The 20,049-nt window shown below is 39.2% G+C and overlaps 1 protein-coding gene across 3 annotated transcripts in view; it reads right to left on the bottom strand.

Moving 5' to 3' along the window:
• The window catches only part of ap1ar (adaptor related protein complex 1 associated regulatory protein), a 91,931-nt gene that overhangs the window by 28,576 nt on the left and 43,306 nt on the right, over window positions 1-20,049 (bottom strand). For 2 of the 3 annotated variants that reach the window (XM_048535052.2, XM_048535036.2), the window contains exons 2-5: window positions 18,451-18,499; window positions 13,729-13,755; window positions 10,947-10,972; window positions 2,164-2,260 (exon numbers count right to left, since the gene is read on the bottom strand). In XM_048535052.2, coding sequence (XP_048391009.1) covers window positions 2,164-2,260; window positions 10,947-10,972; window positions 13,729-13,755; window positions 18,451-18,499 — 199 coding nt within the window. The remainder of the gene's footprint in view (window positions 1-2,163; window positions 2,261-10,946; window positions 10,973-13,728; window positions 13,756-18,450; window positions 18,500-20,049) is intronic. The other variant, XM_048535044.2, reaches the window with a different exon arrangement.

Below are 20,049 nucleotides of genomic sequence, written 5' to 3'. Positions count from 1 at the left end.
TTCACACTACAGAGATTCTATGATATCAAGGGGGAAGCTACCCTGAAAATATGGGTACCCTGAAGAAACCACAACTGAAATACTCTTAAACAGACCCCTTTTGCCCCAGGTTTGAGGCACCCACAGGGAAGCTACTGAGATTTGAGAAGGAAAGAATGTGAGTGAATAGGTGAACTGCAGGTCAATTTCCTGCAATGTGTTTGACAGCCTTGTTTGGCTTAGAGCATTTGAGAAAAACAAAGAACTGGTTCCACAAAGATTCCCTGCCCTCATCAGATATTTATGCTGTAAAACGTGTAATGATGCCCACAGGGACTTCTGTTATTCAAATGCTACAATTCAGTGGGAGAAGGCACGTAGAATGGTGTCAGATTGCTTATTCCAATTATCTTAGTGAGGAGTGATCGTTCAAACGATTTGATTCAGGAAAGTCCAAAAGCAGCCATAAACATTAGAACAGAGCTCTGGATTTCACCAAGAGTGTTAGTTCTGTCAGAATTAGATACTTTGAAACTAGTACTTGGACTAACATGAGGTAATTAGAAAGGACTTTATTCCTCACATCTAATGACATAGTCCGTTCCTCAATTCAAAATAAATGCTTTCTTGTGCAAATATCTTTTTACATTTTAAGGTCTTATAAAAATGGCTTATCAAGATGATCTTTGGTGTTCTCTAGTCATGTTGTAATGGGATTTTAGAAACACATACAGAAACTTATAGATGGGTTTTAAAAAAAACAGATGTACATTGCAGGAGGCTTTCGCCCATTCAAGCAGTTGTGTATTTTGAACTGACAAAACAAGAACACTTTTTTCCATAATGCAAAGTTCCCGAGTCTGTTTACAACAATTTTTCATTGAGTCTTTTTCATGGAGTTGTTTTCAGTTCTGCCACAGGCCATATCATCATCTGGTGGGGTGGGGGACAATTTTACCAAAACACACATTATTTGGCAAAAGTAAGAACGCTTAGGTTTCTGTCCTACTGGGTCAAAAACCAGAAAACACCAACTTAATATAGGGAGATTGTGGTTTAGAGGTAGTTTAGTGGGTGAGTAATTCAGAAGTCCAGACTAACGGTCTGGGGATAAAGGTAAGCTCAAAGGCTTTGTAACCTTAATGTGCAATGCGTTCAGAATAAGGCAAATGAACTGACTGTGCAAATTGAGATAAATGGATATGGTTCCTTGGTCATTATGGAGTTGTAGTCACAAGAAGATCAGAACTTGGAACTTAACATTCAAAGATATTTGATCATTCCGAAAGACGGGTGGGGGGTGTCAGGAAGGAGAATATGGTGGGATAGCACTATTAAGGATCAAATGAGGACTCTTGTAAGAGATGATCTAGTCTCAGATGATGTTGAGTCCATTTGGATGAACGCAAATCACAGCAAGAGAAAGAAGATATTGATAGCATTAACGTATAGACCCCCCAAACAATACCCATTGTGTATGAAAGGATGTAATTCAACAAATAATAGGAGCAATCAACTTGGTAGAGAATCATGAATAAAATGTAGTTATCCCTCTTTGTACGTACAAAATGTTGAGGCATTTATTGTCTGCTACTAAAATTATAATGAAAATTTCTTGAATGCAATACTTAAACCGAGTCCATCAGCCCTCAAATTACTTTATTGGAGAGTTACAGGGATGCTGTATGTAGCTACTGGTATTTCAATGCAAGAAAAATCAGTCATCAAGCTGAATATGAAATGATGCAACACAGGTCACTCAATAAAAGTATCTAATTTGCATCAGACATTCGTCAGGCCACAGAATAGATTGACATTGCAAAGTGCACATGACTGCAAACTCCATTAGCTGAGTGAACAATGAAGCGATCTACACAAGTTAAATGTAGAATATCAGTGTATACCTCTATACTCTCTTACCACGATGAATCATAAATCTGTGTTCTTTGAATTTGAGGTTCCGAACGAATTAAACATTACTGCAGCTTGGACTGAATTTTACCAAGATGTAGCAGAAAACCTTGCTTTCATACTATTCAAAGTGTACTAGAGATTCTACTAGCTAAAAGCTTCTACAAAGCTTCCAATGTTAGTAATTTCTGGGAATAATAATTTGAAAGTTATCAATTTATTTTCAAAGAGAAAAGAACAGAATACAAAGGAACTAAATTATCTACATTGTACCTCAGTCTGGAGCTGTTTGTCCACTGCCACTTGCTTCTGAGCAATAGCATCATACTGTCTATTGTGAAGGATTTGGACTTCATCTTCATTAATTGGCCTATTAAAATATGAATGGCAATGGCTTTAGTAACTAGATTCACATGAAAACCACAATAATTGCTGGTATGAAATGAAACATTTCTGATTACATCACAGTTAATCATTAAGAAAAACATTCACCATATTAATCAAACCAAGGGAAAGTTGGCCCTATCTTAGACCTGCTTGTTGAGATCTTAGGAGCTTTCGAGCAGCAACTTGCTGTTAGTGGGCTTTTAGTTCAGCACAGGTTTTAATTTACTTGTCAAATTTATTTCAAATCATGCGAAAAATGCAAAGGCATCAGGAAAAGAAAGGATGGATCTCGAGAGACGGAGACAAGAAAGTTAAAAAGTTAAAAAGTTTTTTTTCAAATCTCCAACGCAAAGACATTTTGAAAGAATGAAACACTCGTGTGCAGTTACATATTTTGTATGTAGGGAGATGGTTTTCACGTAAGTTTCATCACACCATTAAACATTCACATGCGTCTGAATGCATTGGTCTAACCTTGTCTTCTTTTACTTAAAAAAAATGCAGGTAACTAGGAAGAAAGTACAATTTAATGCTCTTACATGGGCTTTGAAGCAGAATCTAATCAGAGATTTAGGAGTAATGAAGGTTATGGAAGAGCTAAACAATCAGTCAACAGCTTCCATATTTGAGGCTGCGTAGATGCTGTGTTTTATTTTATGAAGAGTGTAAATACTGGCAGCTTCACTATTGTTATTTCAGACCCAATATTTTGGTTTATACAAAATAGGGTTGTATATGTGACATTTGGCATCTGATGGATATGTCTAAGCTTTAGTTATATTCTTGGAGACCCATAGTATTTCAAGTTGATTTTCCTGGAAGTCTCGTGCTGTATCGTACAGCATTGCTATTAGAGCAACATTGTTTCCTCCAAAGTCCAGAATATCTAATTTCTTTATAAGTAACTTTGCAGTCGGACTGTAATTGTCACAAAGTCTTTCTAACCTCAATTTTAAAACGATCAGCAAGATCACTCAAGGTTAGACTTTGCAACTCATTAACTAATCCACCTGGTAATATAGTTTTTTTAAAAAGAATATGACAAATTACAGAAATTATAACATGCGAGTGTCATTGACAGCATGTATTGGATGTATTTTCTGCAATACCTGGATGCCAGCTGCTCTAAAGTAGCTTCCTGAGATTTTAGACTGCATAAAATCTAAAACATAGACTTCTTGCATCTCACCCATTGCCCATAAAGCTACCTCTGTGCCTTTCTTCTTTCAGATATTCAAGAATCTTGCCAGAGGTTTTGAAGAGAAAGAGGTAAAAGAACAATAATGAAGAAGGATCATCAGCTGTTATCAAATTAGAAGCTAAAATTGCATGCAAATCAGAGGACAACTTAGAAATAGGATCGGCACGTGGTGATTCACTGGACCGGAGTAGACCAGTAATAGTAACAGGGATAAAGGGTGCACTGGTGTTCTGCAGAAAGATTTCAAATGAGGACTTCGATGGGGCATCCTACAGAAGAGGGTAGATGTATGCTGAAATCTTATTTCATTGTCAAGATTGCCAAAAAAAAGAAGCCTGGGCAAATATTACCGAGCATGATATATAACCTGATGGTTGACATGGGTTTACATCCAATGGCTGGAAGTAGTAGCTTTGATTAGCAGACATGTCAATCTAAGTATGATTCAATGTCTAACGATTATTGTCGCAACTTCTATTGCAGCACAAACAGAAGACATTCAACATCTAGATGTTAAAGTCTACCATAGTAGCTAGAGACAATAGTGTGCAAACATCTGCAGGGTGTCGAAGCACTGTAGCAATCTGTCGTCCCATACATTGCTATAATTGTTAAGAAGCTGCCTCAAAGGAGTGGTATTCTTTCCTTGGAGCATGAATCTGTCCACACAATGGAAGATGGTGCTGGCAAAGTCTTAGTGAAAAATGAGGCAGTTCGGATTCTGGGTAGATTAAAAAGATATTAGAAAGATCAGCTGTTATTTACCAGTTTAAAAGTTATTAGGACCGGTTATGACAGTTCTGAAGATGCTGAGGAAGGAAGGGTGGTGGTACAGGACATAATCTTACAGTTCTTCTTCATCCGAAAATGGTGGCAGAGGAGTGGACAAGTGGTAACATCTCTTTGTCATAAAGTGGTGCAAGAATAAATTCAGCAATCATGGGGCAGCCAGTATAACATTAGAGTGTTGGTAAAGCTTTTAGAAATAGTAATTCAGGACAAAAGTACACACCCTTGGACATGGTGATTAATTAAGTAAAGCCAGCACAGACTTAGTAAAGGAAATAACTTCTTGATTAACATGGTTTAATGAGATAGTGGAGGTTGATGACACTAGCACAGTTGATTTGATGTATATAGGGTTTGCTAGAACAACCCAGGAGGATTTAACCTAGTTAAGGGGTGGGATCAAGAGAAAGTGAGAAAAGGGATCAGTTTGAGGCTGGTACAGTTGGGGAAAGGAGCAAGTCAAATAGACAAAGCAGGCAGGAGCAAAGCAGAAAATGAGGTAGAACTGATAAATTAAACTATTTATTTCAATGCAAGAGGCCTGACAGCTAAGGCAGATGAACTCAGGGCATGTTTGGGAACATGGGACTTGGACGTCATAGCTACTACAGGGACAGACAGGACGAGTAGCTTAATATTCCGGGGTGTACGTGCTATACGAAGGACAGAAAGTGGGGGGGCGAGAGAGAAAGGGAGTGGTGTTTTTGACGAGGGATAATATTACAGCTATACTTAGGGTGGATATTCCAGTGAAGTGATTTGGGTGGAAGTAAGAAGAAAGGGATGATCACCTCCTTGGGATTCTATTATACACAAAACACCACTCTTTCCTCTCTTGGCCCCTCCCCCCCAACTTTGTCCTTATAGCATGTATACCTCAGAACATTAAGCTGCTAGCTCTGCCTATCCCTGAGCCACATGTCTGTAATTGTTATGACATTCAAGTTCCATGTTTCCAACCATGCCCAGAGTTCATCCCCACAATAGGCAACAGGAAACTGAGAAGCAAATTTGTAAGGAGATCTCAGTTATCTGCAAGTATAGTAGCGTGGTAATGGTAGGAGATTTTAACTTTCCAAGTGTAGAGTGGGACTGCCATAGTGTTAGTAGAGAGGAATTTGTTAAGTGTGACAAGAAAATTTTCTGATTCAATACACAGATGCATCTAGTACAGGAGGAAGAAAAACTTGACCTACTCTTAAGAAATAAGGAGGGCAAGTGACTGAGGTGTCAGTAGGGGAGCACTTTAGAGCCAGTGATCAGAATTTTATTAATTTTAAAATAGCTACAGTTAAGAGGCAGAGTTCGAAATTGCAGGAAGGCCAATTTTGACAGTATTCGGCAAGAACTTTCAAAAGTTGACTGGAGGGGGAATGGCTGGAGAATGGGAAGCTTTCAAAAGAAGTGAGATAACGAGTGTCCAGGGTCAGCACGTCCCTGTATGGATGAAAGGCAAAGTTGTCAGATGCAGGGAATGCTGGGTGACTAGAGAAATTGAGGTTCTGGTCAAGAAAAAGGAGGAAGCATATGCCAGGTTAGACAGCAGGGATCAAGTAAATTCCTAGGGGAGTATTACGGTAGTGGGAGTATACTTAAAAGGGAAATCAGGAGGCCAAAAAGGGAACACATGATAGCTTTGGCAAATAGGATCGAGTAGAATCCAAAAGAGTTTCTACAAATACATTAAAAAGACAAAAGAATAACTAGGGAGAGAATAGGGGCCCTTAAAGATCAGCAAGGCTACCTATGCGTGGAACTGCAGAAGATGGGGGAAGATACCAAATGAGCATTTTGCAACAGAGTTTATGGTGGAGAAGGATAAGGAAGATAGAGAACTTGGGGAAATAAACAGTGACATTTTGAAACATGTCCATATTACAGAGGTGGTGGTGCAGGACGTCTTAAAATACACAGTAATGCTGCATTGCTCTAGGAGGGCCCTGCAGGACTCAGCAAGAGTCCTCTGTCATGGTCCATCACAGCCTGGGGGGTAAAAGGTGGATAAATCCCCAGGACCGGATCAGGTGCACTCTAGAATTCTGTGGGAAGATTGCTAGGCCCCTTACTGAGATATTTGTATCATCGATAGCCACAGGTGAGGTGCTAGGAAATTGGAGGTTGGCTAATGTGGTGCTATTATTGGGTAAACGTGGCATGGAAAAGCCAGGGAATTTATAGACCAGTGAACCAGACAGATATCAGTTGTGGGCAAGTTGGAGGGGATTTATGTGTATTTGGAAAGGCAAGGACTGATTAGGGTCAGTCAACTTTTTTTTGCATGGGAAAGTGTGTCTCATGAAAGTGACTGAGTTTTCTGAGGACGTGAGAAAAAGAATTGAAGAATGCAGGGAGGTCTATATGAACTTCTGCATGGCGTTTGACAAGGTTGTTCAGGGTAGACTGGTTAACAAAATTAGATCACATGGAATACTAGGAGAACTAGCCATTTGGATAGAACATTGGCTAGAAGGTAGGAGAATGTGGTGGTGGCGGGTTGCTTTTCAGACTGGAGGCCTGTGACCTGCAGTGTGCTGCAGGGGTCAGCGCTGGGTCCACTGCTTTGTCATTTATATAAATGGTTTGGATATGAAGCTAGGGAGGTATAGTTAGTAAATTTGCAGATGACACCAAAATTGGTGGTGTTGTGGACAGCCAAGGAAGTTGATTCACAGTACAACTTGACCTTGATGAGATTGGACAAGGAACGGTAGATGGAGTTTAATTTAGATAAATGTGAGGTGCTGCATTTTGATACAGCAAATCAGGGCAGGACTTATACACTTAATGGTAAGGTCCTGGGGAGGGCTGCCAAACAAGGGGGCCTTTGTGTGCGGGTTCTTAGTTCCTTGAAAGTGGAATTACAGGTAGACAGGGTAGTGAAGGTTGTGATGGTATGTATTGGTCAGTGCATTTAGCATAGGAGTTGTGAGGTCATGTTGCGGCTGTACAGGATGTTGGTGAGGCCACTTTTGGAATACCTTTCAGTTCTGCTCTCCCTGCTATGGGAAGGAGGTGGTAAAACTTGAAAGGCTTCAGAAAAGATTTGCAAGGATGTTGCTAGGGTTGGAGGGTTTGAGCTACGGGGAGAGGTTGAATAGGCTGGGGCTATCTTCCCTGGACCATCAGAGGCTGAGGGGTGACATATAGAGGTTTATAAAAACATGAGGGTCACGGATATGGTGAATAGTCAAGGTCTCTGCCCCAGGGTGTGGAAGTCCAAAACTAGAGGGCATAAGTTTAAAAGTGAGAGGGGAAAGATTAACCCAACGAACTGCCAGAGGAAGTGATGGAGGCTGGTATAATTATAACATTTAAAAGACATTTGGATGGGTATATGATTAGGAGGGGTTTGGAGGGATATGGGTCAAATGCTGGCAAGTGGGACAAGACTAATTTCGGTTGGCATGGATAAGTTAGACCAAAGGATCCGTTTCTGTGCTGTATATCTCTATGACTACCAAAAGATCTTTGAAGAAGTGTCACATTTGGGATTGTGAGCAAAGTTGAAGCCCATGGAATGAAGCGTGGTCACAACAGATACAAAATTGGCCAGTGGTCAGAAACTACAGTAGTGACAAATGACTGTTTTCTTAGACTGGAAAAAAAATTACAGTGGCATTTCCTAAGATTTGCTATCAGAACCACTGATTTTCTTGATTTACATTAATAAAGACTTGAATACCTCGTGGCAAACCTGTCCCTCATACTCAGAACAGAGGGGAGTACAGTATGCAGCGACTGTGATGGACCATGAAAATGGACTCTCTTGAATCCTGCAGGCCTCTCTTACAGTGAATGCAGCATTAGTGTTTATCAGTTCGCTTGTCCACACTTCATGCAACAGCCTGGCTGGCATTATCTGCTCCTAGTGCACATATGCCTGGATTGTGCACAGAAGTTGACCATGGACCTTGTTGCCCATTAGGTCGCCAATTAGTTCACCATAATACATCAAATACAGCAGCACTGTGGACTGCTGCAGATTAAAGTCAGCGTTCCTGCGGTCAGAATATTGGGAATTGTCCTGGATAATTACAGCTTATGGAATCACAGTAGCTGGATGTTGAGGTTAGTAGAATATTTTCTGATTGTGGTACATTTCAGAGCTCACATGCAGTCCCTCCAAAGCAACATATTACAGTTAATGGCATTCTACACGATTTGGAGAAAGCTTGCTGTCCTCACAAAGCTACATGTTCATCCTATTTCTGCTTTGGTGGAGTGAAATATTGCAAACATCAACTACTTTTGTCAAAAAGGAACAAAATTCTTAAATCATTCACAACCTCACAATCCTTTCCAACGCAATCTGCGGCAAATTTCATCAGGCTGAAGATTTTAATGAACGCCTCCTTATTAAAGTAGGATCTAAAACTGTTCCTCGCTGAGGCGGATGCCCGGTAATTACACCCCCAATACTATGGTCTCCTGCTGAGAATCCAACTAACTCCTTTTCCAGTTACTTGTCCTGCTCTGACTCAGCTCTGCTGCCTGTTCTGGTGATACATTAGTCTAACAGGGACACTAACTGCTCCACGAGTTTTGTCCAGAGACCTAGAAGTCAAGGCAAAGATCTTCCCCACTTGTGACTCCACCCTTTATAGACACTGGAAACTCTAATAACACCACTGAACTATAAACTAAGTAAGGCCAGCAGAAACCAAACAACAACTAAGAGATGATTAAGTATAGCTTTAAATGGCAAGGGAGTTCCTGCTGGTGTTGGTCATGTATTCAGCTGTTAATGATTAAGACAGAGCATTAGCTGGAACACTGATTTATAAAATAGCACCATTGACATCCAATTAGCAGCTACAACCTGAAATTTTGGGTTTGGGTACCAACATGAAACCAAAAATGCAAGATGGGAGAGAGATAATGGGAACTGCAGATGCTGGAGAATCCGAGATAACAAAAGTGTGGAGCTGGATGAACACAGCAGGCCCAGCAGCATCTTAGGAGCACAAAAGCTGATGTTTCGGGCCCAGACCCTTCATCAGAAAAAAAAAGGTGGACACTGCAAGTGCATGTATCCCAAATGAAGGCTAGCTCCCAGAATATTAAAATATTTTACATCTTCCACACAATATTACTGTTCACCAACTTGCAAATGATTTTCTCTCTGTACTTCTCAATTTAAGCTTATTTTAAACTTATAAACACAACGTGAAAAGCAGAATCAAAAATTAGTTTCATTATGTATCAAAATTGGAACTGATTCAAATGTGAGATTTCTTCAACAATTCAAGATTAGTTAACGTATTCAGTTTGCAAGATCTTTCAACTTTATGACTATGCTCTTGAGACTGAATAGCCCAGAAACTGTTCTAGTCTTTTGAAGCAAAAGAACAATTTTGCAATATTCTTTGGTCTGTCATGTTAACTCATTTTTATATTAAATGTGCTCTTTTCAGACCTCATCAGGTCCTCATGTTTCCCTTAGTTCCTTCCTCTTTCTAGAAGAATACAAGAAATTCCAAAAACAACTGGGTATACAAATTTCAGCAACATTCTCAGACTGCTTTTTACATAATTCCATAATCCAAGAATGCAAAGTCGATGTCCAAACTACCTACATGACAACAGTGACAGTACCAGTTAGTCCAGCATTCCCAACCTTGAAGGGGAGGGGGGGGGGGGGGGGGAGAATAAAAAAAATCCTTTACATATAAAATAAATTTTGAAAAAAGGTGATTATGAGCCTCTAGGCATTTGAGAATATGTAGTAGAGTGCAAGTTTCTTCACTGTGTAGGAAGTCAGAAGGAAAGAATGTTTAATAAAACACAGAACTGCAGACGCTGGAGACCTGAAACAAAAACAAACTGCTGATATGATTTGTGGAGAGAAAATAGGGTTAACATTGAGTCCCATTGCTAAATTTACAAGGAACTTGAGACACAATCTAGTACGTTTCTAGGAAGAGGGAAGGAATTCAGGTTTGTGTGACAAGAGGACTAGATGAAATGACTGTTTCTTTTACATGGGTTAACACATACTATTATTTGGTTTGTCACAATAACACAAGCGTGTTCAGAACAGCCTTCTGAAGAAGAATCACAGGGCTTGAAATGTTAACAAAGTGTGGAGCTGGATGAGCACAGCAAGCCAACCAGCATCTTAGGAGCACAAAAGCTGACACTTCAGGCCTAGACCCTTCATCAGAAAAGGGGGATGGGGAGAGGATTCTGAAATAAATAGGGAGAGAGGGGGAGGCGGACTGAAGATGAATAGAGGAGAAGATAGGTGGAGAGGAGAGTATGGGTGGGGAGGTAGGGAGCGGATAAGGTCAGTCCGGGGAGGACGGACAGATCAAGGGGGTGGGATGAGGTTAGTACGTAGGAAATGGAGGTGCGGCTTGAGGTGGGGTGGGGGGGGGGGGAATAGGTGAGAGGAAGAACAGGGTAGGGAGGCGGGAATGAACTGGGCTGGTTTTGGGATGCAGTGGTGGGAGGGGGAGGACTCGAAATGTTAACGTTGTTTTCTCTCCATAGATGCTGCTGAGTATTGCAAGGAACAGATGTTTGAACAATTTTTCTGTACATCAGAAGAAATGTTTTTTAAAAATATTAAAAAATGATTAACCTGAATGATACAGTCAATTCCTAGTGACATATGAATAAGTCAGGTCTCATCTACCAAATACACTCCTTCAATTATATGACTTTTTGATCTTCTTACCTCTGATTAAATCCTGGGCTTTCAGCCTGTAAAAATAAAGCAAAAGCTATAAAACTCGCATGAGTGTCAACATTATCATTTCAATTATAGAAGTGACAAGCCACTAGACTAAAAGTAAATATGCAAATAATTTAAAGTATTTTATGTTAACACCTGAAAAAAAACCCAGCAAATCAAACTGGCAACATTAATTCCATTCCTGACTGACAATACGTAACTATTTTATTTTATTTGGGATGATATTTAAAAGGATTTTGTTCTTACATGTTATATCATGAAAACCTACAAAAACAGTGTATTATTGTGTTGTAAACAATTACTAAATGAAAAAACGCATTACTTGCATTTATTTTCAATCGTAAGCTTACGACTTAATGATTCACAAAGTCAGCAATTGTTATTTACACTGAACACACTTGTACATCATTGTTCAGTTGCCGCTTTTGCGGGTTTACTGTAGAGATACAATTAGGCTTCAGCCAATATTGATTCTGGTTCACTTCCCTGGAACTGCACCAGATGATGGAGCTCAAATACTAAAGCTGGGCCACATTTTGGGAAAGTTATTTCTTTAAACTGGAGAGTATCTTTTTGCTCTCAAGTGTCTCATTACATATGTTTTTAAAAATTACATCACATGCCAGATTAGCAGCATTGTCAAATATCAGTAACTTGTATTTGCTTACTCTTGTAAATCTGTAGATGATTACAAGGATTTTTTTATTAAACAAATCAAATCAGTCTTTTGCCATTAAATGAGACATGAATGCTGGTGACAAGATAAGCATTTACTGCCCATCCCATCTGTTTTTTAGAAGGTGAATGTGAGAATCCTTCTGAATACAACGCACTGTAGTTGCATGGCAGTGCTATAAGTAATATCAGTCCAGGACTTAGACCCGGCAGAAATGGAGAAAGAGAGATATACTTCCAAGATAGGATAGTATGCGACCCTGAAATAAACTTGTAGGTAGTGACATTCCTATCTGTTTCCCTAGTTCTAAAATTGTAAATATTTATATCATGCTCATATGAAACATTGTGTAAAAATATTTACATAACTAGCATAGTAGTTTTACATCGACTAATTCATTGAATAAGGATCACGGGCACAGAACACAATGCTAAGAAATGTGAGGTGTCATTGGCATTCCAATTCTTGTAGCAGTATCAACTCAAAGCGTGGATAATTCTCAATTTTAATTTATCAGTAGAGTGAAACATGATAGGTTCAATACATTTAATTTTGAGTCTGAATTTTTTCCAACTATCATTGCAAGGCTATTTGCTAGTTTTAATTTGATCATTTGCAGTAACCACAATTTTGACATGTGTAAGTTTTAAAGCAGATAAGAATAATTTAAGTATCTCATTTTTCACTCAGGCAAAACATTGGTTGGCTCTGGAAGTTCCAAATACAATAACCGATTTTTAAAAAAAATCCAACAAATGCATCACTTTAACAGCAAGGGTCAAATGTTTGAAAAATTAGAGCAATGCAAGTTTTCTATTAGGCTCACTCTCACTTAAACTTGACCTTTCTGGTCAAGATGGGGGCAGCCCAGGATACTTCAACCTGATCTCCTCCACTCCTCCCGTTGATTTCCCATTTCCTTCTATGTTTTTCCCCTCTTTTTGGTGCTTTTCCCTGATGCAGAGTGGGCTGGAGGCATGTAGGACGTCCAGTTGGCTGGAGGCCTGCGCGAAGTGAGGACGGCCAGCATGCCCCAAATGGAATGGGGACAGCCACTGAGCCGGAGGCTTGAGCAATGGACAGGACGGTTGCTGGACTGGGGGCCAGTATGGGTGGTCAGTGGCTTAAGAGCCCGGTCAGACCATGTGTGAAATCCCCCCGTGCTGATCGACTGCAGGCCCTTTATAGAAAGGCTGAAATGCTTATTCTTTTTAACTTTATTTTGTATTTTTCTAACTCATACTATGAATAACTAAGGTAGTGTAACATTTCTTACCCCCTTTTTCTTCTTCATCTGTCTTCTTTCCAAGATTTCTACCAAGATACTTTGCAACTAAAATGGTGCCATGTGGGGCAATGCTGTAATTTTTTTTTTACTGTATTCTTGTACTCTGTACACATGACAATAAAGGTTTTCAATTCTATTCTACTCTTCTGCAAACAAAATATCCAAGATACACCATAAGAGAATATAGTCCTCTGCCACTGCTGCCCAACACGTTCAACATATTTCACACTGCCATCAACCATGCTGCATTTCCAAAAAAATAACATTGTGGGGCGGGTGCTAAAATATTTTGAAATGTCTTCATTGTTTGTAACTTCTGATGTTTTATTGCCGTGATACCAAAATAGGATGATCAATTATCAAAGAGAGTTTATTTACACTATAAATCCAGCACATTTGTTTTCAACGGGAAAATGGAGACTAGAGCTTCTCAAAAAGACACAACATTTTAGGAATAATTTGTAAGGAAAGCAAGATCACGGTTATCTTATAGGGAAAGAAGATTAACATTTTTCTCTCATTTTGAAAAATCCTAAAATGGTTTAAAAAGTCCTTGAACTTAATGTTTCAAAAGATATGATGTGCAAAATACTGGTTTTTAATTGTCAACAATTTACAAAAACAATAGAATTCCCTGGATTGCTTCAGGTTCAGCCTTTTTGTCTAGCCTCAATTGTAACAATTAGATATGTTCAATGGTGATCTCAGAGTCTGCTGGAAACACAGCTAGGATATAGTTAACACTAATAGTCACCAAGTGCAGTTTGATGGATTCCCAATGGGAATGGATTTAAACGTACCTCATCACTCTCCACCAAATTCTCAAACTGTAAATAAAAAGCAGACTGGTGGTTAATTTTAACTGCATATCATATGATGAGATGGTTTTTCAAAACTGATAAATGGGACTAAAGTGAGAAAGACAGCTATAAATTTTATACAAAAGAATCAGACTCTAAGAATGGTAGCTATGCCAAATCCTTCCAATTTCAGAAAAAGGCAAAAAAAAAATCGACCATTGCAAGTGTTCCTTGCAGGAATTAATCTGATCATTCCATATTCCCGCCCGCCCCTGATAACCTTACACTGCCTCGCTTATCAAGAATTTAATTGGTCTTAAAAATAATTAAACACACTGCTTCTACTACTACCACCCACTGAGAAAGAGTGTTTTAGGGACTCTCAATAAAGAGACTATGTATAGACAATTGATATCATGATATACCACAATAAGAATCAAACGTGTCAATTTTCCCTACAAAAAACCCTGAGATAAACAGAAATATTTGCATACAGGCAGCCATTAATAATACCTGTCAACAGTGACCTCTAGTGAAAGAACTCCATATCAATTTAGGTTTTGCTCTATCAGATTTCAGACAAAACTGCTGCTACAATCACCAACTTGCAGGACATTTGCCATGCTCCTATGCAGTAATCAAAGAGACAGCAGCAATACAGTCACAGTGCATGGTGAGTTGTGCTACTTAGTTGCCAATCACAAAAAGTTTAATGAGATAAATCCTTACCATCAGTTGCCTAAATGATTAGCTAGTTACTAACCAATTTTTTGTGTGATAGGAGCACTAGAGGGGATAAGCACAGACGATTTCACAATGATTTAATAAATTATGAACACTGAAATCAAAGTTAAACCGCAGACTGAAAAATTCAATAACTGAGCCAGGCTGGTCTCTTAATACTCAAGGGAACAGTCAATAAGTGAGCAACCAGTGGGAGTCATTAATCACATGTTGGTGTAAACCAGTCTCTGGGATTCTTGGAGCCCTGCATTAAATGAGGCTGTAAACAAATAGCTTAAAAACGTAGAGCAGTCCCTATTGGATAAATAATGTGGAGTCCTAGCACATAGCAAAATTTAGCCTTTGTGGTATTGGTAAAAATTGTTTTTTTGCCTTATAATTTAAAAACTAAAATCAATTGTACTTCAAGTATCAGAAGTCTAAAAATATATTACAGGCCTCAAATTGGCAATGAAACTAGAGTTAATACACAAAATACGTCCTTTTAGTCTCCACCGTAGCACAGAGTGTTTCTGAAGGATTCAAATATTAAGATTAAAAGAAAACGTCTGGTGCATATAACTGTGCTGATTAATGATGTTAACTATTTGGCTGTTCTAGCATAGACTGTAGACAAATAATTGCGCTTCTCATAATTGGTAAACAACAACAAATTGTAAGTTGGTTACTTGGGAACGAATGTTGATCTTAGGGAGTTCATGATCACAGTTACCAAATAGAGGCAGTCGATGATTTGTAGCAATTTTCTGATAGCTTGAGCTGTTAATCAGCAATTCAGGCATGATATACTAGTTAATTGAATTAAGAAAGTATATAACCGTAACAATTGAGATGGCCCACGCATGAGGACAACAGGATGCTGCTGTGGGATGTGTTGTTCTTGTTCAAGTTGTGGGGCAGCATCTTGTTCTCTAGTCAAGAGTTAGGTGACTTTTGCCTGGTCTTCCTCTTCTTTGGGTCCATCTTTCATTTGGAGAAGACTACCCAATGAGGATAACTGCTGGGAATGGTCTGATGATGACTCACTCAGCCCTGAGCACTTTGCCGTTATATTTCTAGGGGCATGTAGTTTACTCTGTGTCATCAATCATCTGAACTTTTTTGGCTGATGCCCATGGGACAGCTACTCATGATGATATCCACTGTTCCTATCCCCAACTCCATTTGAAGGTTAGCTTTTATTCCTTCTAAGAACAAAATTTATTTACAGAACAAATATACTGATAATTGGGTACATTTGGCATCAGATAAACTGTTGACACGAGTTCAATGCACAACATGACCTCATTGCTTCATGCAATTCCTACTTTTTGTTTCCAAAGCTACAATTTTAGAAAGTTAAGTACTGCTGTAATAGTTATTACATCTCATGCTACAGAGTAAAGGCTGGGAAAATTCAGTTATTAAAGACCCCAATTCCCATGTGAACTTGATAAAATACTTAGTGCACTAACATGTAAAAAGTCATTCATACCTGCAGCTATGTACAAGTTTATCAGAGATACTCCCTTCACTCGTATCCCCCTCTTTCCATTGTCTTCTCACTCTTCCAAAGATCTGGTTAAAAAGTGAGGGGCTTACATGTTGCACATTGTATGGCATGAATGAGCAACATCAGCAAAACATTTCACTGCTGGTCAGCATAGGTCTTGATGAAAACTGTTGACATCAAAGATGCATCTAATTGTGAAACTTCAACAAACCCTCTTCATGAACATTAGCAAAAGGATCAGCCATCTTGATCACCGCAGCCTCCTCTGCCACTCAATGCAATCACGGCTAATCTTTAGCTTGAACTCCACTACCCTGCTGGCTACCCATATCACTCAATTCCTTGAGAAATCAAATTCAATGTTAAAAACATTCTATGTAGCCCCCACAACCCTCTTGAGTAGGTAATTTGCGTATTCACAACTGAGTGAAGCCATTTCTCATCTCAGTCTTAAATGATTGGTCCTTTATCCTGAGATTATGCCCCTGTATTCTAGGTTCGTCAGCTGGGGAAACAACCTCCGCGCCAAGGTGCCAAACACTTCCAGAACTGAATGATTTCACTGAAACACCTTCCACTCTTTGAAACACCAAAAGCTACACAGATTGCAATTTACTCAGCTTCTCATTTTACATACAACCAATTTAGCACAGGAACTGATCTGGTGAGCTACTGCTGTACTGCCACCAAGGCAATTACATCCATCCGGAGATATGGAGGGGAAAGGGCTCTCAGTACTCTAGTTATGAATTGTCAAAGCCCTATTCCAACGCATCAAACTTTGTCAACTATGATTACCTTTTCATAAAACCATGGTGACAATATCTGATCAGAGTGTGGGTTGCTAAGGGCTTTATTAGGAATCCCCTAAAAATAGATTCCAGTGTTTTTGCAAAGTTAATTCGCCTGTAATTACCCTTTATTTCTTGCTCTCCTTTCTTGGACCGAACTACATTTATTAACTTCTAATCTACTGGTACGATTCTACAATCTATGCAATATTGGAAAATTATCACCAGCACACTCACTATGTCCACAGTTATCTCCAAGAAACTTGGTATGTAGGCCAAAGATAGCAAGAGCTCCACATGCTGTGGTCAGAGTCAACACAGTGTAGAGCTGAAGGAACACAGCAGGTCAGGCAGCAGAGGAACAGGAAAGTTGACACTTCGTGTCAGGGCCCTTCTTCAGAACTGGGGAGACAGAAGGGAGCTGAGGAATAAATAAAGGGAGGAGGGTTGGAGCTATAGGGAGGTAGGTGGGATGGTGATGGGAGGATGCCGGTAGGGGGTAGTTTGGATTGGTCAGTGGGAAAGGTGGGGAGGATAGGTGGGAGATGGGGATGGCAAGCGGGGCTGGGGAAAGGTAGGTGGTCGATCTAGGCTGTCATTTCGAGGTTGAGTCAGTTTTATTCCCTCAAACCTAAAGGTTTTTCTCTACGTATGTTAATTAGACCATGAGAATTAGGTGAAATCAGCCCATCAAGTCTGTTCTACCATTCAATCGTGACTAATATATTTCTCAACCCCATTCTCTCCATAACCTTTGACCTCCTTACTAATCAAGAACCTATCTCTGTCTTAAATACACTCAATGACGAGGCCTCTACTGCCTTTTGTCACAATGAGTCCCACAGATTCACTACTCCCCAGTTGAAGAAATTCCTCCTCATGTCAGTTTGCGTTCCTCACTTTTTCTCATTGTAATTTGTCTATTCTGTGAAGGTACAAAATATTTGTTCAATGTCCCTTGCCATTTCCTCAATCCCCAAGGCTTTTTTTCTGTACGTCTGCCTGTGAGGGTTCAATATTTACTTTGCTCACTTTCTCTCTTTTTAAAGATACTTATAAAAGCTCAAAAGTATTGTTATATCCCTGACTGGTTTATTTTCATTTTTGCCCCTTTGCGGAGGGGCCACAGGAAATCCCCTGACAGGCTTTAAATGTTTTCAAACAAAAAGACTGGCATACTTTCATTGTGATTTAAGAGAAAAACAGATTTACCTTGGGGTGAACCTGACCCAAATTGTACATAACACACAGATTCTCTACTGATCATTCACTAACAGCCGTACTCTAATGGCAAGCCATTTGTTTTATTCTGGCACAGGAGAAAGTGGTCATAAAATTATGCCAACATACTTCACATTTTATGATTAACAGTTAAATTCATGAGGAACTGGACTGAATCAGAGATTATTCCTCCACGGAACAATCTTAATCTTGCAACAGAGTACATTGGAAGATGCAGATAAGTGTTGCACCCATGAACTAGACACTTTTTAAATAAGTTGGCATCTAGAAATACTAATTATTTCACTCCAAATGGGAACATTAAATGCTGAAGCAGCACCATCTTCTACCGGCATATTCAATGGAAAAATCTTGTGTGTGCCATTTTACTCATGCGTCCATTTTAGTGACCGTACTACAGTAACAATATAGTGTGCAAGTCAGATGATGTATAATCACCACAAATTTACTTACCTCTATAGTGAAGTGCTCCCCGATAGAACTTGTCCTAAAATACTTCGATCTACAGAAAACAAGAAATTTTATTGAGTTTACTTGATGAGCAGACAATACTTCAGAAAGTAACCTAGCAACCACACAGCAATGAATATTGTGACTGATACAGTTAAAAACAAAACAAGAAACATCAGTCCAGAATTCTAAGTTCAGCACAATGCATTCTTCGTTATTGCTTTGGACTGATGAAGTCTCCAACAGTAAATATTTCCTTTATAAATAACTGAATTTCACTGGCTAGCCATGGCACCATTGAGCTCATTTACCCAAGGTGTGAAAAAAAACAAAAATTATACTTTTAACATTAATGCTTTAAAACTGTAACAATTTTTCTTCATTACAAAATGTTTTCAAATTACCAGCACTATCACAGCAAGCACATTCATATTCATTTAATCTTGGCACACTGAACACCTAGTCATATTCTTAATAACACCCCATGATTTCATTGTGATTACGTGGAAAATATGCTTCACATATAATTTTAAAAAAGGAATGAATGTTGAGTCTACGAAAGCAATATTAGGATGGATAATTCAACTTTCGGTAAGATTTCAGGACATAAAGAAAATGAATAAGTGGAACTATTTAGGGACTAAGACGATCACCACTCCCACACCATGGAATTATAATGGTAAACTATAACAATAGCAGATTGGTGTAAGTAACAGGATACTGGAAACCTGCACGTTACCATGAGAAAATATATGCCTGTGTTGCTTGATGATTCAATGAAACTTAATGTTTGGCTTACCAGACATTTTCACAAATATTTCAAGCTCTAAGTTTTTTCTTCCCAGCTAGATTGAAGAATTGAAGTTGAAATGATCAAACAGGAAGAGGTGTTGTGCACGTTAAAAAGTGTTAAGGTAGATAAGTCCCTGGGTCCTGATGGGATCTATCCTAAAATATTGAGGGAGGCAAGTGAACAAATTGCAAGGGCATTGACAGACATGTTTGTATCTTCTTTGGACACAGGTGAGGTTACAGAAGACTGGAGAATAGCCAAATGTTGTCCCATTGTTTAATAAGGGTAGCAGGGATAATCTAAGAAATTACAGGAATATTGCATACAGTTCCAGCCTCATGTTGATAGTAGGGAAATTATTAGAAATAGGTCCTCAGGATCAAGATCTAATATGCATTTAGAAGTGAATGGAATTAATAGCAGTAGACAGTATGGTTTTTTGCAGAGAAGTTTGTGCCTCACTAACTTGCTTGAGTTTTTTTGAGAAGGTGATGAAATTAATTGATGAGGGAAAAGTCGTTGATGTTGTTTACATGGACTTCAGTAAGCTTTTGGCAAGGTCCCTCATGGCAGGCTGGTACAAAAGGTGAAGTCTCATGGCATCAGGATGAGCTGGCAGGATGGATACAGGATTGGTTTAGTCATAGCAGACAGAGGGTAGCGGCGGAAGGATGCTTTTTGGAATGGAGGAATGTGACTAGTGGTGTTCCACAGGGATCAGTGCTGGGACCTTGGCTGTTTGTGTCCTACATAAATGATTCGGAGGAGAAGGTGGCGGTAAGTTTGTGGATAATACAAAGATAATACAA

This window comes from Stegostoma tigrinum, chromosome 1 (genome assembly GCF_030684315.1).
Source record: "Stegostoma tigrinum isolate sSteTig4 chromosome 1, sSteTig4.hap1, whole genome shotgun sequence".
Lineage (NCBI taxonomy): Eukaryota > Metazoa > Chordata > Chondrichthyes > Orectolobiformes > Stegostomatidae > Stegostoma > Stegostoma tigrinum.
Note: the sequence above shows the minus strand (reverse complement) of the source record. Positions and strands in the feature narration are given on the sequence as shown.